General features: G+C 52.8%; 1 protein-coding gene across 1 annotated transcript in view; it reads right to left on the reverse strand.

Annotated features, from left to right (window-relative positions):
• unc79 (unc-79 homolog, NALCN channel complex subunit) overlaps window positions 1–20,785 on the reverse strand; it is a 41,316-nt gene that overhangs the window by 1,080 nt on the left and 19,451 nt on the right. The window contains exons 19-49 of the mRNA XM_084482585.1: window positions 20,396–20,623; window positions 19,734–19,875; window positions 18,928–19,007; window positions 18,358–18,506; window positions 17,679–17,836; window positions 15,240–15,421; window positions 14,491–14,692; window positions 13,654–13,833; window positions 12,044–12,381; window positions 11,555–11,737; window positions 11,185–11,347; window positions 10,735–10,884; window positions 9,287–10,639; window positions 8,588–8,689; window positions 7,979–8,095; window positions 7,646–7,748; window positions 7,204–7,344; window positions 6,724–6,762; window positions 6,465–6,577; window positions 6,278–6,363; window positions 5,663–5,836; window positions 5,245–5,313; window positions 4,750–4,860; window positions 2,645–2,749; window positions 2,476–2,553; window positions 2,226–2,315; window positions 1,939–2,114; window positions 1,143–1,326; window positions 490–693; window positions 130–207; window positions 1–21 (exon numbers count right to left, since the gene is read on the reverse strand). The exon at window positions 1–21 is cut by the window's left edge and continues 21 nt beyond it. Coding sequence (XP_084338711.1) covers window positions 1–21; window positions 130–207; window positions 490–693; window positions 1,143–1,326; window positions 1,939–2,114; window positions 2,226–2,315; window positions 2,476–2,553; window positions 2,645–2,749; window positions 4,750–4,860; window positions 5,245–5,313; window positions 5,663–5,836; window positions 6,278–6,363; window positions 6,465–6,577; window positions 6,724–6,762; window positions 7,204–7,344; window positions 7,646–7,748; window positions 7,979–8,095; window positions 8,588–8,689; window positions 9,287–10,639; window positions 10,735–10,884; window positions 11,185–11,347; window positions 11,555–11,737; window positions 12,044–12,381; window positions 13,654–13,833; window positions 14,491–14,692; window positions 15,240–15,421; window positions 17,679–17,836; window positions 18,358–18,506; window positions 18,928–19,007; window positions 19,734–19,875; window positions 20,396–20,623 — 5,499 coding nt within the window. The remainder of the gene's footprint in view (window positions 22–129; window positions 208–489; window positions 694–1,142; window positions 1,327–1,938; window positions 2,115–2,225; window positions 2,316–2,475; window positions 2,554–2,644; window positions 2,750–4,749; window positions 4,861–5,244; window positions 5,314–5,662; window positions 5,837–6,277; window positions 6,364–6,464; window positions 6,578–6,723; window positions 6,763–7,203; window positions 7,345–7,645; window positions 7,749–7,978; window positions 8,096–8,587; window positions 8,690–9,286; window positions 10,640–10,734; window positions 10,885–11,184; window positions 11,348–11,554; window positions 11,738–12,043; window positions 12,382–13,653; window positions 13,834–14,490; window positions 14,693–15,239; window positions 15,422–17,678; window positions 17,837–18,357; window positions 18,507–18,927; window positions 19,008–19,733; window positions 19,876–20,395; window positions 20,624–20,785) is intronic.

The raw sequence follows: 20,785 nt of genomic DNA on the forward strand, positions 1-20,785 counted from the left end.
GGGCAGCCACATGGGGATGAGCTGAGAGGGTAAGATGTTCAAACGACAAGACGTTAAAACACTCACACGTACGCATGAAGAACTGTGGTGTGTGGTGTGTGTAGTAAAACTTGCTTAAAAGTGCCTAACCTTGACAAATATAGTTGAATTGCATTCCTGCAGGGCTTCCATTAGACTAATGACATGAAGGCACACCATCTCCACCATCTGGAGGGGAAGGAGAGCATCGCCAATGTGTGCATTAGTTTCTTTTCCTTTTACCGTCTCACTCGTTCAAAGAAAACACAAATCGTCCAAAATACGAGTTTACACGTGGTGACACCTTGGTGTCACCACCACACCTTGGTGCACATCTTCAGTTTAGCCGATATTTCCGATCGAGAAGACTAGATCTGCAGGATTCAAGCTAGACCCGCTGGGGGGGGTGGGTGGGTGGGAGGGAGGGGAGGGAGGAACGGGAGGAACGGGGAGAACAGACGGGCTCCTCACCACTTTGTTGTGGGCCATTAGCTGCAGGATGCTGGGCGTAACGCGGCTCCAGAACTCCAGGCCCGTCAGGATGGCGCTGGAAGAGAACTCGTTGTGGTTCTGGTTCTGGAGGGCCGGCGCCGCCGCCGCCTGCTCACAGTAGATGGTCCACAGCTGGGCGAACATGAAGGCGTGGAACAGGGAGCACATGTGGAGCACCGACGTCTGCACCGGCACCGATGTAGAGGAGAGAGGAGAGAGGAGAGAGGAGAGAGGAGAGAGGAGAGGTGGGCCCCAGCACCGAGAGAGGAGAGAGGAGAGAGTAGAGAGGAGAGAGGAGAGAGGAGAGAGGAGAGAGGAGAGAGGAGGTGGGCCCCAGCACCGAGAGAGGAGAGAGGAGAGAGTAGAGACGGGTCCCAGCAGCGAGAGGGAGGAGAGATGGATTATTTTTTATGGCAAACCGTTGGTTTTCTTTGTATTATTGGATAGAGTGGATAGGAAGTATGAAACCCGGCTGAAAGGTTCAGGGTTCGATCCCAATTGCAACAAAAAAAAAATAGAAAATGCTTCGAAAATAATTAGCCTACCCTCCCTTTAATCGTCTGTTTCTGAAATCACAGGATAAAAAGCGTCAGATAACGACATGTTTGAATAGTAAACGTTCCCGCCCAGACCTTGGACTGCTCGGGGAAGCCGATGAGGATGACGATGAGGTGGTCTGCGATGTGCGAGCCCGCGTCCAGAGGGATGGGCATGCAGGCGGTGGAGCCCTGGAACAGGGCGCAGTGCGTGAGCGACCCCAGCAGCAGCCAGGAGAGCTGCCGGATGTGGGACACGCACTCGATGAACTCCTTGGGCCTGGACACGAGACACGCTACAGTTAGCACCCCCGTCAGGACACACACCGAGAGAGCCGCCCTCAGGAACCCGGGCTAACACACATTATAAAGCCAGGTTAGCTGGAACATAAGGTATGGCCTATCATCAGTTACACTTAGATACTGAACACACTGAGAGAGTCGCCGTAGGTACCGAGCTAACAAACAATACCAGGCAAGGTTCGCTAGAACGTTACACTACGTGGTGAAGCCTAGCATCAGTTACAGTTAGATAATGAATGCACTGAATAATAATGAATAATGAACGATATCATTACCATCGAAACTGTAACGCTAATGCTCAATATTTAAACGGCCATATACAACAACAGCACGTTGAATATCATCCACTAGATACCGAATAATTGACCGATTTGTAGAGTGCCCGATAGAAGCTAATGCGTAATTCAAAAGAGAGCTACAACAACAATAACGCTGAATATCATGGTTACACGATAGTTACTAAGCTGCTTAGATTGTAGCGTAGCAGAATAATAACTCCCATCCACTACAATGGGCTTCATTCACCTAGCGGCCATCCTGGTTCTGGGTGAATAGGGCCCATAGCCCTACTGTAACGGCCATGGCTTACCCCTGCTGCATGGCGGAGGGTGGGTGATAGAGCCAGGGCAGGTAGCGGACCACCGCCTTGTTGTCGCGGTGGTTGCCCTTGCTGATCTCCATGGCGGCCACCTGGGCTAGGCCCACCTTCAGGTTGCCCCCAAAGGTGTCCTCATGCAGGGGGTGGCAGCAGGCCTTCATGTGGCTCTGAGGACAGGGGTGGAAGGGTCGACCGGTAAGCCGGGAACAACAGATTTAACCGACACCGATACGAGCTGTGGTGATTGATGCGTCGGAGGGCATGAACCCGAGACTCACTTTGAGTTTGGTCAGCGTGTGCATGTCAGCGATGAAGTCCAGCAGCTCGCTGGTGTACTGCCGCATGCATTCCATCGCCGCCGTCGAGCACTGAGCCAAAAGAAGAAAAAGAGAAATGGCAAGGCCACGTCTCGTATTGATTCGGTTCATCCGTCATCAGGGAAACAGGGTGGGCTCTCTGCTTTGTTGTTTGTTGAGACTTTTCATTAGAAGCTTTTTTACGAAAATAAACCCGTGAGGAAGGCTTTACCACTGGCAGCGATGAGATCATGTGCTTCTGGATGATGGTGGACTCTGCCAGCCGCGTTCCAATATCTGCACAGACAAACTGAACACAGAACATCCACAAGTACTCAGTCCCCCGTGTCACGTCAAGCTCACCACTGGTGCAGCGGAACCGTGGAAAAGTGTGGCGGTACCTGAACCAGCAGCAGCAAGTTTGTGTCGGGGAGAGGGGACTTGAACTTCAGGGCCTGCAGGAGCTCCATCACCACAATGCGAGACATGTAGAACTTATCCCTCTCCTGGGTACGAGAGGACACAGCGAGAGGGGGCGAGAGAGATAGGGAGAATGGGAGAGAAAGAGAGAGAGTAAATGTACTGTTCCTTTATCGCCGCCCTTTACTCATGCTGTGAGTGGAGCATAAACTCTGTCGCCTGAATGGAGAGAGCGAAGGACATGCAGGGAAGCGAGAGGGAGGAGGCGGGGAGGGGAGGGAGCGAGGGAGGGCGAGCGAGCGAGAGAATGCACGGAGAGAAGGGGAGACTGAGGAATAGATTTAGGCCAGTCCAGATCTCTCGTCCCTGAATCCCAGTCAGCTCAGATGAGGCTGTCAGGCTGCCTGCTCCCTCCCTGAGGACAGACTCCTCTCTCTGCTCATCCCTGCCACACAAAGCCCAGCTGCCTGTTTACAAACCACACTGTCATCCCTTCTCCTGCCTCTCCTCTCATCTCCCTTCGCCTGCCTCTCTCCTCATCTCTTTCTCCTCATCTCTCTCAGCCTCTCTCTTCTCATCTCTCTCCCCTTATCTCTCAGGCTCTGCCTCTTTAGTCATCTCTCTCTCCTCATCTCTCTCCCTCCTCATCTCTCTCCTTCCTCATCTCTCCCTCCTCATCTCTCTCATCTCCCTTCATGCTCAACTCTGTTTCCCCATCTCTCTCTTTCCTCATCTCTCTCAGCCTCTCTCCCTCTCTCCTCATCCCTCTAACCTCATCCCTCTCTCCTCATCTCTCTTCTCATCTCCCTCTCTCATCACTCTCTCCTCACCCCTCTCTTTCTCTCTCCTCCACTCCCTCTCTCTCCGTCTCTATCTCCTCACCTCACCTCTCTCATGTATCTCTGTATCCCTCTCTCTAGCTTCTTCTCCATCCTGACTCCCTATCGCTCTGTATCCCTCTCTCTCTCTGTTTCCATTTGTGTTTACTGATACTGGTGTCAGTGTACCCCCCCCCCCCCACCTCCCCCCCTGCTCCTGGAGAAATGCAGGCTATGCTGCTGACCTTTTCCATTGTGCTGCTTATAAGCGCGTGGTGCATAGCTGGACGCAGCACTCCACTGATTAAAAGTTAATTGTGCGAGTCTTTTAGTAACAAAGCAAAGCTCAACCATCCCACAGACCATCCCTGGGCCCCAAACGCCCCCATCAACACAAAAAGTGACTGGACAAAGTTTCTGGTGTGAGAAGAGAAGCCTTTTCCCATCTACACCAGCGCCTCCATAGCGGGCGTTCAGACCTTCACCGCCGGCCCGCCGGGAACCGACAGCAGGCTGGGGGGGGGGGGGGGGGGCGGACAAAGCCATTGGTCATCCCGACCGGGTGTTTTGAAAGGCGGATATTATACGGTGAGGGATTAAACAGAGTGTAGAGAATCAATACTGCAGGAGACATAAAGCATGCAGGGCGGACAGCGGTGAAGCAGAGAGAGGATCCATCTCTCCTGACGGGGCAGACGGCCCTGGCTCCAGCCTCCTCTGACACCGCGCTCAGAGAGCCCCCACGCCAACCCCGGCTCCGTCACTAATCATGTTAATCAATATGGGCTGATTGCCTACTTAATCATGTGTGACACGCAACCACAACATCTGCCCCCGGAGGAACGCCGAGCGCTGCCAAAACCGCAGAGAACCTGTGAACATGTTTGTGACGATCGTATTATTCTTTGTGTTTAGTCTTTCCCTTCTCGTACGGAGAGTGCTTGCTAAGTGACTAAATGTCACTTAGCATAAGCAAGCATCATAGCGTGATTGCCTTAGTCATTTTTTGTCCACATTGTTATATCTAACATAACTCTACTCTCCTAACGCTGCTGATTCCCTGCGCCTCATTGGCTAGATCGTAAGCCAATCAAAGAGCTTTTTACCTTCCATAATCACCATCTGCCTAAGGCATCTATTTGACTTAGCCATTTTTGACGTTAAATACAAGATTAAAATAGGACTTAGGCGATTATGCTATGATGCTAATGAAACGCATTGGTGTGACGCATGTGTGGAGAAGAACCACAGACATCAGAGAGGGGTACCTTGTTGAAGGTTCTGTAGCACAGGCCGCACAGCTCCACCAGGTAGGACAGGCTGAAGACCCCATACTGGATGACGAAGCTCACCAGCTTGGAGAAGGGCTCCAGCAGGCTCTGGGGGAGCAGGAGGAGCAGGGTGGAGGTCATGGCTTATGGGAGGAGCAGCTGTTTGGACCGTCTGTAAACTAGAGATGCTCAGGTACCATTTTTCCCTTCCCGATACCGATTCCTGAACTGTCGACAATTTTTTTCCCAGAACTAGATCATTTACATTTATAATCTATAATTATAATAATACATTTGTTTTTGTGTAGTTAAGCGTCCCATGCATCCAATGTTTTTCCGACTTGGCTCGAACACACGTAGGTCAGAGATGAGGAATTTCCAATGCTGGTATCGGTAGGAATTTCCAATGCTGGTATCGGTAGGAATTTCCGATACTGGCATCGGTATCGGAACAACTGTACTTTAAATGATCCAGGGCATGCAAGGGCTTACCCGCGTGGCGTTGGTGGTGGGGATCTTTAACAGACAGATTATGATCCTCAAGCTGGAATCCACAGGACACTGTGCGGGGAAGGGAGGAGTGGGAGAGATTTCAGAAGAATGTTCGGTATCTCATCATGCATGCATGCATATGGCCCATGGCTCTGCTGCATCATAGCATATCTGCCTCATCATCAACCCAATTCAGTAGGCACCGCGTCATACAGTGGCACTAATCAAAAGGCTTCTAATGGACTGTCCCTTCAGTCGCCCATCGACCGGTCCTCTCCTCTGACCTCCAAGGCCAAAGCAAGCAGATGCAGATCAAAGAGCACCATAAGATAATGAGAGCAGAACGCCAATAGCATTGAACCCACTAATGAAATGAAACCAGGGTACAGGACCACAGGTAGGGGGATAACATCTATACCTTAAGAGGCAGCACAGAGGGCAACTTGGCCAGGAAGGTCTGGAATTGATTGCAAATGGTGGTCCACAGGTTGCTGGGGGAATCCATGGGCAGGGCCTCCATGAAGGTGGCGATGTTGTCCAGGCAGTGCAGCATAGTGCCCCCTGCTGGCAGACTCTTCTTATTGTTCAGACCCTAGAAGCCCCGCGGAGGCAGAACACAAACCGTAACAGGGTTACATCATAATAGTAATAATGATGCGGTGGAGATGATGATGAGATGTTTCCATTGTAGTGATCAGTCGCTCCTGATCAATCAGCACGCTCATGTAGATAGCGGTTACTGGCGGCGTCCATGACTGGTTGGGTGGACACGGTCCCGTCCCCACTACACATCCCATCTCGGATATTAGGTCAGCTTACTACTGTGAACAAACTGATAGATCAGCGCCGAGCGAGAAGTGGTTTGCTTCAGTGATTTGTGGTTTTGAAAGCGGACATATAATGCTGAGCTTAGCGGCAGGCCCGTTAGGGAGCAACGGCAGCGCTCAGGCTTTGACGAGAGCTCCTCCTGCTGGCCAAACACGGACACTACATTTCATATCGGGAAAAAGAAAGGTAAAACGTAGAAGCCCACCTCCAGCAACATGTTGAGGGCGGCCACGGAGCTCAGGTCGTTAAAGTCGACCAGAGACGACGCCAGCGTTCTGAGGAAGCTTCCGTCTGGGGAGGAGACGGCGAGAGATGAGGATCGATAGACAGAGAGACGGGGAGGGAGCGATGGGAGAGATACCGAGGTAATAACCGGTAGTGGGGGCTCAGACCTTTGATGTTACTCTGAAAGAGCTGTGGGAGGATGCCATTGGGGGCCAGCTGATGGAACATACACCGGAGGAACTGCTTTGCCACGCCCGCCGCGTTCCCTGGGATCAGCATGCTGGACACACACACACACACACACACAGCTATGAGGAATCATGGCAGGCACACACACACTGTATGCATTAAATATAGAGGTGGTGTTGTGCTTTAAGGGTGGTGTAATGGAGTGTAGTGCAGGGTAATGGCTCTGATGCCTCCTACCTCTCTGCCTGTCCAGGGAAATTGTTGCTGGATGCCAACCTGAGAGGGAATTCAAAGCACAAGCGATCAGCCTACTCAGGGATGAATTATGCATGAGTTATAACGGCAGGCAGGGAGTTATGAAACTTAATTTAAATCAGGGTGTGTATAAGTGTGTGTGTGTGTTTGTGTGTGTCTGTCTGTGTGTGTGAGTATAAATGTGTGTGTGGGTGTGTGGGTGGTTGTGTGTTTATCTGTGTGTGTGTGTGTGTGTGTGTGTGTGTGTGTGTGTGTGTGTATGTGTGTGTGTGTGTGGTTGTGTGTTTATGTTATTGTGTGTTTATCTGTGTGTGTGTGTGTGTGTGTGTGTGTGTGTGTATGTGTTCCGTATGTGCGTATGTTGCACGTGTGTGTGTGTGTGTGTGCGTGTGCGTGTGTGTGTGTGTGCGTGTGCGTGTGCGTGTGCGTGTGTGTGTGTGTGTGTGTGTGCTCCGGCCGAACCTGCCCACGGACTGCATGATGTCCAGCAGCATGGGGGCGGCCAGGTCGGGGCTGAGGTGGATGAACATGGAGAGGACCACCACCGCCAGGCCCAGGGTCTCCTCATCATACTCCTCCAGCACAGCCCCGCAGTCACGGCACCTGTAGCCAGCAGCACCACGGGCCAGGGTTAGAGCTATGGGGGCCAGCCTCAGCACCACGGGCCAGGGTTAGAGCTATGGGGGCCAGCCTCAGCACCACGGGCCAGGGTTAGAGCTATGGGGGCCAGCCTCAGCACCACGGGCCAGGGTTAGAGCTATGGGGGCCAGCCTCAGCACCACGGGCCAGGGTTAGAGCTATGGGGGCCAGCCAGTCATTCAGTCAGTCAGGTAGTCAGTCAGTCAGTTCCACTGGGCTGTGCCTGGGCGGGACGGTGTCCGGGTGGGTTTGGAGGAGACCTCACCTGTCTGACATGGTGGTGGGCTGCTCGTCTATGAACTCCTCGGGGGCGGGGACAAACATGCTGACGGTGCTGGGAGCGGACAGGAGACTGGTCTTATTGGGGCCTGGAGAGAGAGAGAGAGAGACAGAGGGAGAGACAGAGAGAGAGACAGAGACAGAGAGAGACAGGAGATTGGGGAGATGATCACACCAGCGTTGAGTACAGCCCTAGTGGCTGGAGCCAGGACAGACTGGGCGGATGTACTGGGTGAGCTGGGACAGACTGGTGTACTGGGTGAGCTGGGACAGACTGGTGTACTGGGTGGGCTCCATCAGGGGGTCTAGGTGGGCTGACCTGTGTCCCAGGTGCTGATGTTGTGCGGGGCGCTGGACTGGTGCTCCAGCTGCCTCTTCATCAGCTGGCTCATGGTCAGAGCCCCCAGGGAGCCACGCTTGGCCTGGCGGTACTGGGCTGAGATCAGACACACACACACACACACACACACACACACACACACACACACACACACACACACAGGTGAGCTCCTGGTGGATCAGCTGCTGACACTCAGAGAGACGACATTCATATCAGAACACATGATGGAGGTTAGCTGTTTTTATTCAATTGCATCTTCGCTTACTGAGTTTTGACATTTAGATGCATAATGTTGACATTTTGATAATTGTTTCAATGCTTGAAGGGCTGACCTTACAACAAGAACCATTAGTCAATGGTTCTTTCTGTTAATGTAATTTTTGCCAGGAATTAGAGAGAATTAAACGTTTGACTCTTGTCTATTTCTTAATTAAATAATTCCTAGAAAGATGTCGGCCGCGTCTGACGGCCAGGGAGATTTCTGGCGCTGCTGTGACATGGTGCTGCTGAGGGCGTCACCACCCTGCATTCAGACATGTGTTTCAGGAAGGTCTCGTGGACGGAGAAGGTGGAGCATGTTGATCCTACTTGACACTGAAGAGCGGTGACTGGTTTCGGGTACAGCCGCCTCGAGGGTGGGGGCGGAGGCCGACTCCCGGGGGTTTTCCAAGGCAGACAGAACCTTGTGATCTGCAAGGGGAGACCAGTGAGTGATGGGCACCTCAGCATGAAGGCCTGTCAAAGCCAGATCTGTCGCTGAAGAATCAGTCTGGAGTGCCGACAAAACTAGACGTTCTTCTCAGAAATGTTATTGCTTTCAAAAAAGCTATCCGGAACGGTCGTAGTGCCTTTCTACATCATTTACGGGGGTTTATGTTTTAGTTTAGTGATTCGCATCGAGTCCAATACATCCAATCTCAAACATGGACTAACATGTGTTTTGCCAAATGAATTCTTTGTTTGCTATGACCAGATTATAACTTTCTACTTTCTGTTGGTGTTGTTCGGTTATTGCTTGCTAATGTCTTCCGCACAAATGAACATTTGTTATCGACCTTTAGAATCGTAATCATGCATGCATTTCCCTTCTCCTCAGTGTGATATTTAATTACAGGTGTCTTTAATAATGGAGGAGGTAGTGACCGACATGGAAACAGAGCAGAGGACAGGACGCTGGGTGCTGGTGAGGGAGCTAAAGATCTGAAAAGGCCTGGACAGAGACGACCATGTTACCAACAAAGACCCCCAACAGAGACCCCTGTCCCTCCCTGATCCACCCCCTCTTACCGCCGTCCGCGGGCTGCTCGCCCGGCTTGTCCAGCGTGTTGAAGGTGATGTCCAGGTACTCCCTCTGGATGGCGCTCACCGCTATCTTCCGCTGCTTGCGTTGCCGCGGAACGATCTGGATCTTGAACTCGGTCTCCGTGCTGTCGCGGTCGGCCTTGGGGTCGCTGTCCCCCTCGTCGGCCATGTCGTCGTCCTCCTCGTCGTCCCCCTCGCCGCCGTCCCCGTTGTTGTTGTTGCTGTCCTTCTCCGGCGAGGAGGCGGGCTCCGCCGCGTCCTCCGGGATGTCCAGGAAGACGGTGGGCCGCGCCGAGGGGCTGGCCCCGCCGCCCGCCGGGCCGCCCCCCTCCAGGGACACAGAGGCGTCGTCCAGCGAGGAGTCGGGGAGGTGCGGCGACTTCCTCAGCAGGTCCCTCTTCTGCTTCAGTGTCATGGGGCTCTCGTGGCAGACGTAGTCCGCCGGGTCGGGCAGCTCCAGGGAGGCGCAGGGGCTGACGGCGCGGGGCTTCCGGGCCACCTGCAGCTGGTCCGGACCCGCAGCCTCCGCCTGGATGGGGGGGGCAGCCGCGGCGGGGCGAGGGCTGCCCCTGCCGTGAGAGCAGTTCTCCACGCTCACCTGCACCAGAGGGCTCAGCGGCCGCGAGCCGCCGGCGCCCGCGCTGGCCGGGGACACGGGGATCTTGCCGCCGCCGTTCAGCCGGGAGCCCACGAGGGCGTTGAGGTCAAACTCCTCGTCGCTCTCCACGATGCGGAGGGGCGGCAGCGGCTCGAACACCAGCGAGTCGCTGTCCGACATGGAGAGCAGCGAGTGCTTCTCGGGGATGGAGGTGCAGTCGGAGGACAGGTCGATGAGGTCCTGGTCGTCGCCCTTGCCCTGGGCCGAGCCCGCTGAGGAGGTGGCCTGGTCCGGCCGGTCCTCGAAGGTCTCCATGCAGCTGAGGCGCACCTCCGGGATGACGGGCTTGGAGCTGTCCCGGGAGCAGCGGCGGTTGGGCAGGTCGCCGCCCTCCACTCGGACCGAGGAGCTGTCGGACGAGCCCTTGCCGTGGTGGTGGTGGTGGTGGTGGTGGTGGTGGTGGTGGTGGTGGTGCCGGCTGTGGAGGGAGGAGGCGGCGGCGGAGGAGGAGGAGGCGGGGGGCGCGGTGCACGGGGCCTGCAGGTCGCAGCGGTCGATGCAGGACTTGCGGCGGTGCTCGTCCAGGTTGTACAGCAGGGAGTCGGTGTTGGAGATGTCCAGGGACTTCTGCTTGTGCATGGCCTGCAGCCGCTTCTTGCGGGTGCTCTCCTCGCGCACGCAGTGCAGGACGGTGTCCGGGAGACCCCCGCCCTCGCGGCACTCCGACAGCTCGATGTCACCTGGACCAAGGCAAAAACGATCAGGCACACACACATCAGGAAAATGACCCCATTCTCTTTTGAACTGGGTGGACTTGGGTGCAGTGGCTCCTTACTCTTCTTGGCGTTCAGCTCCACCGGCTGGTACTTGACCGACTTGCTGCCTCCGATCCTCTTGAGGCGGGCGAAGAAGGTCTGGGATTCCTTGTTGCCGGCGCCCGTCGGCGTGTCGTGAATGTCTGACTCGTCGAAAACACTGTCCTCCTCTGAAGGAACCAAAGAAAGAACATGGTAGTATTAGTACTAGTGTTTAGATAAGGTCGCTTTAGTCATAAGTACACCATTGCCATAAATGATGATATCTATAGTAAGGGACAGCTAGCCTAATGGGCATCTAGAGTAGCAGAAATCTAGAATGAGGGACATCTAGAGTGAGGGACATCTAGAGCAAGGGACATCTAGTGTGAGGGACATCTAGAGCGAGGGACATCTATGCGAGGGACATCTACCATAAATAACCGAGCCCTCAGGTTCAGAGGTTATTAATAGAAGAAAGGAAAGCTCACCTTTCTCCTTCTCGCTGTAGCGGCTCATGTTGGAGTTGTCGCTGTACAGCGGGCCGGCGGTGGCATGCGGGCGGCAGCTGTGGTACTGAGCGTTCAGCGTGTTGATGGTGATGTGGATCAGGTGCAGGATTATCTTACTGCCGTCCATGTCTCTGTACGGGTACTGCAGAGAACATGCCCACAGATGAGACGGCTGTCCTAAATCACCCCTCCACTTCATAATGAAAACCCATTTGTTTTTCGTTGGCTTGCTCCGGATTTGCAGGATGTTAACACAGAGTGTCGGCTGTTGTTGTCACAGGGTATCACAGGTCTCAAAGGGTGTGAATCACCACCACATGCTGCCGAGTGGTAGTGGGAGGTGAAGTACCTTGTAGAGGATGACCAGCAGCGCTTTGAGCCACATCTGCCTGATGTGCGGCCGCAGCGCCCACAGAGAGCATCGAGGAGGCTGCTGGAAGTAGTGCCTCAGCTGGGGGCAGGTGCAGTACTTCAGCACCTGCACCACCAGGGGGAGCAGCTGCTTGCCCAGACCGATGTTGTAGTCCATGACCTGGAAGAGAGAGAGCAAGAGAGAGAGCGGGGCGGGGGGAGAGAGAGAGAGGAGGGGGGAGGAAGAGAGAGTGAGAGAGGGGGGGGGGAGAGAGAATGTGAGAGAGAGAGTGAGAGAGGGGGCGGGAGAGAGAGAGAGGGGGGGAAGGGGAGAGAGAGAGAAAGAAAGAGAAAGAGAAAGAGAGAAGGTCAGCGTGGTGGCAGGACAACAAACCCAAGCTCCTCCCCCCTCCCCCTCCTCCTCCTCCTCCTCCTCTGTTCTAAACATCAGAGCCAAAAGCTCAAAACAGCGGGCGGGGTCGGTCACTTGTGCGATGCCGGCGATGAAGGCGTTGAAGCAGGTGGAGGTGCGCATCTTCTGCGGGGCGATCATGAAGCAGCCCTCCTGCTGGTCGAAGCCCAGCAGCACGTACAGGTGGCGCTTCACCGTGTTGAAGGCCTTGGCACTGCCGATGTCCAGCTCGGCGCTGCTCTTGTCCTTGGCCATGAACTTCATCAGCACCATGATGAGCTGGTGCACCGTCTGGTGGTCGATGCCCGCGTCCTCGGGCAGGACGTCCCGGATGCCCGAGTCGTCCTCGGGGGACGGCGTCTGGCCTAGGAGAGGGGCTGAAGCGTCAGGGTTAAAGGGCGAGAGGAAGCGCGCTGCGGACACACAGAGAGAGGGGAGGGGGGGGGAGGGGAGGGGGGTGACAGGGGGGAGGGCAGTGAGGAAGGGGGGAGGGCGGGGGGAGGGAGGGGGGAGACACACCGGAGGGTGGGGTCACTCATCTTCCTCCAGGACGCACACGTCGACAAACACTTTGAGGACGGAACTACGGACACAGTCATGGAACACGTTAGATGGGGAGGGTCATACGGTCGGGTCAGCACATCATCTACACAGTCATGTTTAAGTTGTTTTTAGGTTTTTCTGTGCAACAAAATAAAATGTTGGACCGTCTCCATCATATCTCCTAGTGTCAGGGCAGAGTGCGCCTGCCTAGTTAGTCTGAAGGCTAAAAAACACATATGTAGAAGACTTAGTGGCACGCCAGGCGCCACAGACCTCATGTCTGGGCGTGCTTGGCTTATATCACATGAATGCTGGATGTAGATCAGTCACTGACACACACACAGGCACACACACATACACAGGCACACACTCACAGGCAAACACACAGGCACACAGACACAGAGGTACACACATGCATACACGTACACACATACACATACACACACATACACATGCACACCCATGAATGCACACACAGATTGCCGAGAGCCGCTACACATTTGGGCCACCGAAATGAATGCTTCTAGTGTTCATCTTCGGATGTTCTATCGTTACCCAGAAAGATTCAACATGACATCAGACATCAAAGCAGCACTAGAACATCTAAGTCACCGTGCTTCAAAACACATCAAGATGCACATGGGAGAGGAGGAGGAAGAGTAGGAGGAGGAGGAGGGGGAGGAGAGGGAGGAGGAGGATAAGGGGGAGGAGGAAGAGTAGGAAGAGGAGGAGGGGGAGGAGAGGGAGGAGGAGGATAAGAGGGAGGAGGAGGAAGAGTAGGAGGAGGAGGAGGGGGAGGAGAGGGAGGAGGAGGATAAGGGGGAGGATGAGGAGGAGGAGGACAGGAAAATGAGTCCACTTGTTCAAATAGCGTTTGCAATCTGTCTCAGGAATCCGGTTTTTAACTCAATGAGAGGATGAGATACAGAGACCAGCCGTTTCGGGACAGTCTCGATAGCAATCCGAGAGGAGTGCTGTTTCCCCGGAACAGTAGATAAGGTTGACCTTCACGTTCCTGTAAATCATAGTCCTCCTGTAATAACCCACTATCTCCACACAGTGGTGGCCCTGCATGAACTATCTGACCCTGTGCGTACATGCAGGTCCGGGGCCAACACAACGCTGTGTTCTGTGCTACTCACGGAGCCGGCTGCTAAGGGACTCGGGGAGCGAGAAGGCCCGCTTGGACTCGGACGGCGCCTTCACGCTGTCCCGCAGGGACCGCACGCTCTTCTGCCGGTTGCGGGCGAAGCGGGCCCGCCGGATCTTCCACATGGCGGCGTCGCTGAGGTTGGCCACGTTGGTGCGCACCGCTGTGATGGCTGGACACAGGAAGGGTCATGTTGGTTCATGGTTTACGTCCACTGACGACGCAGGCAAGACGCAAAGGCAGGACACGTTGAATCATAGAGCAGCCCTTCGACACGAGGACGCTCCTAGTGCAGGGATACCATTTGAATACGTTAAAAGGACCTGAACAATCTGTGAGATAAAAGTATAAGACGGTATAATGAGAAATATAATAGTGCAGGCTACATCTTAATTGATATTTCTGTCTCTGTATACAAATGTGCACAGTGGAATACAACATTTTCCAACAGCTTTTGTTGTCTTGTTGTCGTGTGTCATCCAAAGCAATCGTATCAACACAATTAATAATAAATAATATCTATCATATCCCATGTCTGCACACTGTGCCTGAGGACTGGGGTTATGTGGTGTGTACTTGATATGACAATGTGATAAGAAATACAATAGTGCCGATTACATAGTTATAAACATTATTGTCTCCGTAAGAAAACAAAACATTTTACAACAGCTTTTGTTGTCATCAAAAGCAGTTGTATCAATATCACTTAGAATTAATAATATCAACATCCCATGTCTGCACACTGTCCTTGAGGACTGGAGGTAAATGGTGTGTACTTGATATGACGATGTGATCTTTCTAGTAGGGGTTAGTGGTAATGGCTCCATACTGGTGGGGAAGGGGAACTCCTTGTTGCAGTCCAGGTGCAGCTGGGCTTCCAGGGACAGCGTCTCGAAGCGGTTGACGAAGAACTCCCAGCTGAGCGCCGGGATGTCCTTCTTCAGCGAGTGCAGCAGCAGCAGCTTGCTGAGGATGATGGGCCGGTCCCGCACCACAGTGTCAAACTGGAAGTCCAGACACAGACACAGGCCCTGGAGACACACACACACACACACACACATACACACATGTGCATGCATGCACACACACACACACACACACACACACACACGTGCCCACATGAACACACACATGCGCGTGCGCGCACAAACAGACACACATACACACGTGCCGGCATGCACAAACACACACAATAAAAACACACAAACACATACACACACACACACAGACACATGCAGACACACACACACACACACACACACACACACACTCGTGCACACACACACACACGCACACCCACATGCATGCAAACACACACACACATACACACACACACACACAAACACGAAAGCACACACACACACACACACACACACTCACACACACACACACACACACACACACACGCCCCCCCACACACACACACACACACACACACACACACACACACAGGTACCATTCATTCACACACAAATATAAACAGTGTATTATTGTCCTCTCCCGTGTTGACTAGGTTACAGAAGGCAGTGATCATCTATCACACTAAAGACGAGGCAGTGCTGCTGAGTCAGGGCCCACCTGCAGCGCAGGCCTCTTGATGGTGTCCAGGAGCAGCCGGGCGCGGGTGGCCACCGCCGGGTTCACGTCCTCCACGGAGGCCAGGAAGCAGCAGAATGCGTGGGCGAGGGAGTACTTCAGCAGGTGGTTCTTGGTGACCGAGCCGATGTCCAGGAAGCGGCAGAGCACGGCCACCTTCTCCACTGTGGGGTACATTCACAAAGAGAAGGGGTCAGATACTTACCTCCTCCACTGAGGTTACATTCATTACATTTACATTTACATTTAGGGCAGTTAGCAGACGCTTTTATCGAAAGTGACTTACAATAAGTACATTTGTCAGAAGATAGAGAAACAATCTATCGCTGTCAGTACAGTAAGGATGTTCATAGAACCAAGTGCCAAGCACCAACAATTGCTGTTAACCCATTCCCCCTATACAACAAAGACAGCTAGGATAAGATGCTACACAACTACTATGTTTCAGTGCAAGGACATACAACCTACAATAACTGAGTAAGAGGGGTGTGGGGGGGTGGGGCGGGTAAGGGGGGAAGCTATGCAGAGTCTAGGTGATCTCTGAACATTCATGGAGGGGCCGGGTCAAATACAATGGTGTCAAGTCACATTTAGGCTCTGGGATAACATGAGGTTATTGAGTGTTATGCAGGAGTTCATGATCACAGCAGCACTCTTCATTTTGTCCCTGCTGTGGACAGCTGGGAGGATATTTAACGAGTGTGACAGTATTAAATATTTACAGGCTCCGACGCTTTGCAATATGTGTGAGAACTGAAGCTCCGCAATTCCTGCACACTCTCGCAGGCTGCAACCCGACCCACCGATGTGCTGAACAATTAATATGGCTATCGCAATCATTCAACCCTTTTATTATATTTTATCTACCTATTTATTATTCATTAAGAGCCTGTTAGACATGCTGACGGTGCACCATTGTGCCCACTAGGTGCCAGTATTGTACAGGGTTTAGGCTGCTGGGCTCTATCTCAAGAAAATAACGTTTGGTTTATACAGTGTTGTACAGTGTTGATCCAAGTGCTAGACTATGACCGTCCTCCAGCAGAGGTAACCCGGCGACTCGTTACATTAATATAGTCCATAATCAAGAAGCTTCCCGTTAAATACATTCAGACTAATATTATTAAAACCATTACATTAAATGCTGTGCTACTTTGCTAATTTGAGTTGAGCACATATTGAGCGCATTGAAAACATAAGCTCAATGTGTGTGCATCATTAAACTCCTTCCATTTCTAAATGAATCCAGCGAGGGGGATAACAGGGGGGCTGGGTTTACACGTGTTATTCCGTACAGCTTATGGTGCTCCCTCTCTCGACTCTCTGGGGATGGGCCACGACCTCTGCCTCCGTCTCAAGGTCACACGCCTCTTCACTGCCAATCGCAGGGCGAGAAAAACCTTATTAATCCTGCCATTCCCCTCCGCCGCCTGCGTGTGAGCCGAGTGGTTACCATGACAACACACAAGGGATGAGACACAGGCGGGGGGGGGGTTGTGGGGGGGGGGGGGGGGGGGACCGGAGCAGACCGGACCAAAGGGGGGTCTTCTCTCCCTCATGTTTCATTCATATAGCCGACGAGCGGGATGAAAAATATCAACACATCCCGTCCCTGAGCTGCCACCCACTGTGCGGACAGGGCGGCGTGTTCACCGCTATCATGTGTGTGTATGTCAGCATGAGAGACACACACATCACCCCCTGACCCAGAGATCACCCCCAGACCCAGAGACCAGCCCCAGACCCCCAGACCCAGAGACCACCCCCAGACCCAGAGACCACCCCCAGACCCCCAGACCCAGAGACCACCCCCAGACCCCCAGACCCAGAGATCACCCCAGACCCAGAGATCACCCCAGACCCAGAGATCACCCCCAGACCCAGAGACCACCCCCAGACCCCCAGACCCAGAGACCACCCCCAGACCCCCAGACCCAGAGACCACCCCCAGACCCCCAGACCCAGAGACCACCCCCAGACCCAGAGACCACCCCCAGACCCCCAGACCCAGAGATCACCCCCAGACCCCCAGACCCAGAGATCACCCCAGACCCAGAGATCACCCCAGACCCAGAGATCACCCCCAGACCCAGAGACCACCCCCAGACCCCCAGACCCAGAGACCACCCCCAGACCCCCAGACCCAGAGACCAGCCCCAGACCCCCAGACCCAGAGACCAGCCCCAGACCCCCAGACCCAGAGACCACCCCCAGACCCCCAGACCCAGAGACCACCCCCAGACCCAGAGACCACCCCCAGACCCCCAGACCCAGAGACCACCCCCAGACCCAGAGACCACCCCCAGACCCAGAGACCACCCCCAGACCCCCAGACCCAGAGACCACCCCCAGACCAGAGGTGACCCCAGACCCAGAGTCGGTACCCGGCCGCAGGTGCCGGTCCGACCGCGCGTTGCTCACCGGCCTCGAAGCGGATCTTCCAGTCCTTGCTGTTGAAGTGCGTGTCGATGAGGTTCCAGAAGATGTCGGCGCCGTTGGAGAGGGAGAGGGCGTGGAGGAGCTGGGGCACGGCCAGCGACGCCAGCTGACAGAACTCACACTTCAGGATGGACCACAGGCTGCAGCACCACCACACACACACACACACACAGGCACACGCACGCACACACACATGCACACAGGCACAGGCACACGTGCACATATGCACACGCCCACACACACACGCCCACACACACACACACGCACACAGTCCCAGGCACACGCACACAGAAAAACACACACACAACCATGTTTAGAGTCTATATCCATATAGAGAACATTTACACCAGTTTACAAGTGTGCATGTGTAAACATACATACACACACACACACGCACACACAAACACACACAACCATGTTTGTGTGTGTGCATATCCCGAGAACCTTTACACTATTTGACATGCGCGCATGTGTAAACGTACACCCACACACACACCCACACACACACCCACACATTCACACATACACAGATAGATTTCACTAACATATAGCACGCCGAGGCATACACCCTCGGCTAGGGCTAACAGGACCACGACAACGTCTCTAATCTCTAATGCTGCGTGGGGTGCTGTGGTCCCTGGTGGGCGGGGCCAGGTCCCACCTGGGGATGATCATCTTCTCCTGGATGTAGGACAGGAAGTGCGGGTGGTCCTTGCGGGCCAGGTACAGACACTCCCCGTGCAGACACAGGATCCGCAGGCAGTTGAGCATGTTGAACAAGATGTCGGGCTCCTCGAACTTGGACATCTCCTGACCAGAGGAGAGGAGGACGCAGGACACGCCGCGGTCACATGACACACACGTGGTCACGTGACACACCGCGGTCACATGACATGTTGTAGTGCCTCACCGTATGGAACAGTAATAATAATATAAGCGTGTATAAGCAAATACATATATATAATATTTATATATTAAAAAATTATATAAAAATATAAAATCGGATCAAATAGAATAGGTAGCTAAAAAACTCAAATAGGTAGTTAAAATTAGTAATAGTTAAAAGGAGGAAGGGGAGAGAAAGGTACTTTAGTTTTTGTAATATTTATGAGCAGTCAAGTCAACGTTGTTCAGGCCTCGTGTTAATCAGTTACAGTACACATTACACAACATCACAGGTGACCTTATGGTGAGCATCACCAGTGATACTGAGTGGAGGGGGACCAAGTACCTGCAGAATGGTGTAAATGAGCTTCAAAGACACTGGAAGCTGCTGGTAGGAGAACTTCTTCTCAGAGTTACTCTTCGTGGCTGGGGAAAGAAATGGGTTTTTAATGTGAGAAAGATGCTGCTCCAGAGACTAATCTTCTTTTAATGGTCTTTGAACTTTGTTTGTTAGCGTTGTATAACCTCAAGGATCAAGTTTGTTTAGAGTGCTGGAGGAAACATGCAGAAGACTACACACTGTTTCCTTTGACCGTGTTACACGCTAAAAACATTGCTAGAACACATGTGCTTAGCAATAATTAGGCAAGTAGCAAAGTAGCATGTTATACACCAATTAATTTTAATTGGGAAGAATGTTATACCTTAACATGTTATTTAGCTAGGCATGGTTTATATCTTACATTAAGAGATATGGTGTATATCTTTACATGGTAGTTGTTGATTCGGCATTGGTTTATATTATAATAACATGTTAATTGGGAATCCTGATTTACCTTAACATGTTAATTAAGAGCCATGGTGTATAAGTCATCATGTTAATTAAGAGCAATGGTGAATATGTTAACATGTTAATTAAGATTAATGGTGAATATGTTAACATGTTAATTAAGATTAATGGTGAATATGTTAACATGTTAATTGAGATTAATGGTGAATATGTTAACATGTTAATTAAGATTAATGGTGAATATGTTAACATGTTAATTAACATGTTAACTGAATATGTTAATATGTTATGTTGTTGTTAATATGAATGGTGAATATGTTAGCATGGTGTTTCAGGGTCATGGTGAATGTTAGCATACTCACGGGGGTTCTCTGGAGAGTGGTTGCTGGCGTTGTCGGTGCTCGTTCCGTTCGGGTTGTCTCCTTCCTCTGTCCCGGTGTCCGTCCCCAGGGAGAAGTCTGTCTGGGGCAGCAGCAGAGTCTCCTCCAAGCTGTCCGTTGGCTCCTGGAAAAGACATCCGTTCGCATTAATCAAAGACACGCACTTACTCTAAAAGTCACGCTGTTCACGGTCAGGCGTCTTTTGGAGAATGAGGAGCGTTGACTAGCTATACATCACCCAGCCAGGGGACTCACTGCCTCAACAGAATGAAATACGCTAGTTCCTTTTTTTCTTCTTCTTTTTTTTTTAAATAATAATTTCACAGAAATAAGGGTTATGGTGTAGAAAAGGGTAAAAGGGTGTTTGACTGACACATAAATGACCCGTACTTACGTACTGCTGACGTTAATTAAGAGGCAGCGTGAATATGGTAACATCGTTAATCGTACTTAGATATTTTCAATTTCATGCATAGAAGCTGAACGCATGGTAGTCCTAAATCACGTCCTGCGGAACCGTATGACGAGATGACTGCGCCGCTAGTCAGGAGTCAACCGCTGAACGGCGATCATTGTGGCGGGCTGGTGCCGTCTCCGTGCCCGCGGTCTATTAATACACGCCGGAGCGCTCGCTCTCGTCTCACCACCAGGCGGATCTCCTCCCGGGGGGTCAGCCTCTCCAGCAGCTCGCAGCCCAGCTGGTAGCACAGGATGCTGGAGTGACACAGGCTGCACTCCAGGGCCTTCTCGTCCTTGTGGCAGGTGTGCGAGCCGCCCCAAGGCGCCTGGAACACGTTGTTGATGATGCCCACGATGTCCTTCCCCAGGCTGCTGTCCAGGCCTAGCATCACGCCATCATCCTGGAGCTCCATCTAGGGGTGGGAGGGGGGGGGGGGGGGGAATCAGGGAGGGACGCTGGATCAAACCCCGCTGTGTGCCACCCGCTGTCTGAGCCGCGAGCAACAGTGGGACCATGATGCTAAACGCTGCACCTGTGTGTGTGTGTGGGCCTGGGATTTGAGTTTTTTTCAAAC

The sequence above is a fragment of the Micromesistius poutassou genome, assembly GCF_964030765.1.
Source record: "Micromesistius poutassou genome assembly, chromosome: 17".
In the NCBI taxonomy this organism is placed as follows: Eukaryota; Metazoa; Chordata; class Actinopteri; order Gadiformes; family Gadidae; genus Micromesistius; species Micromesistius poutassou.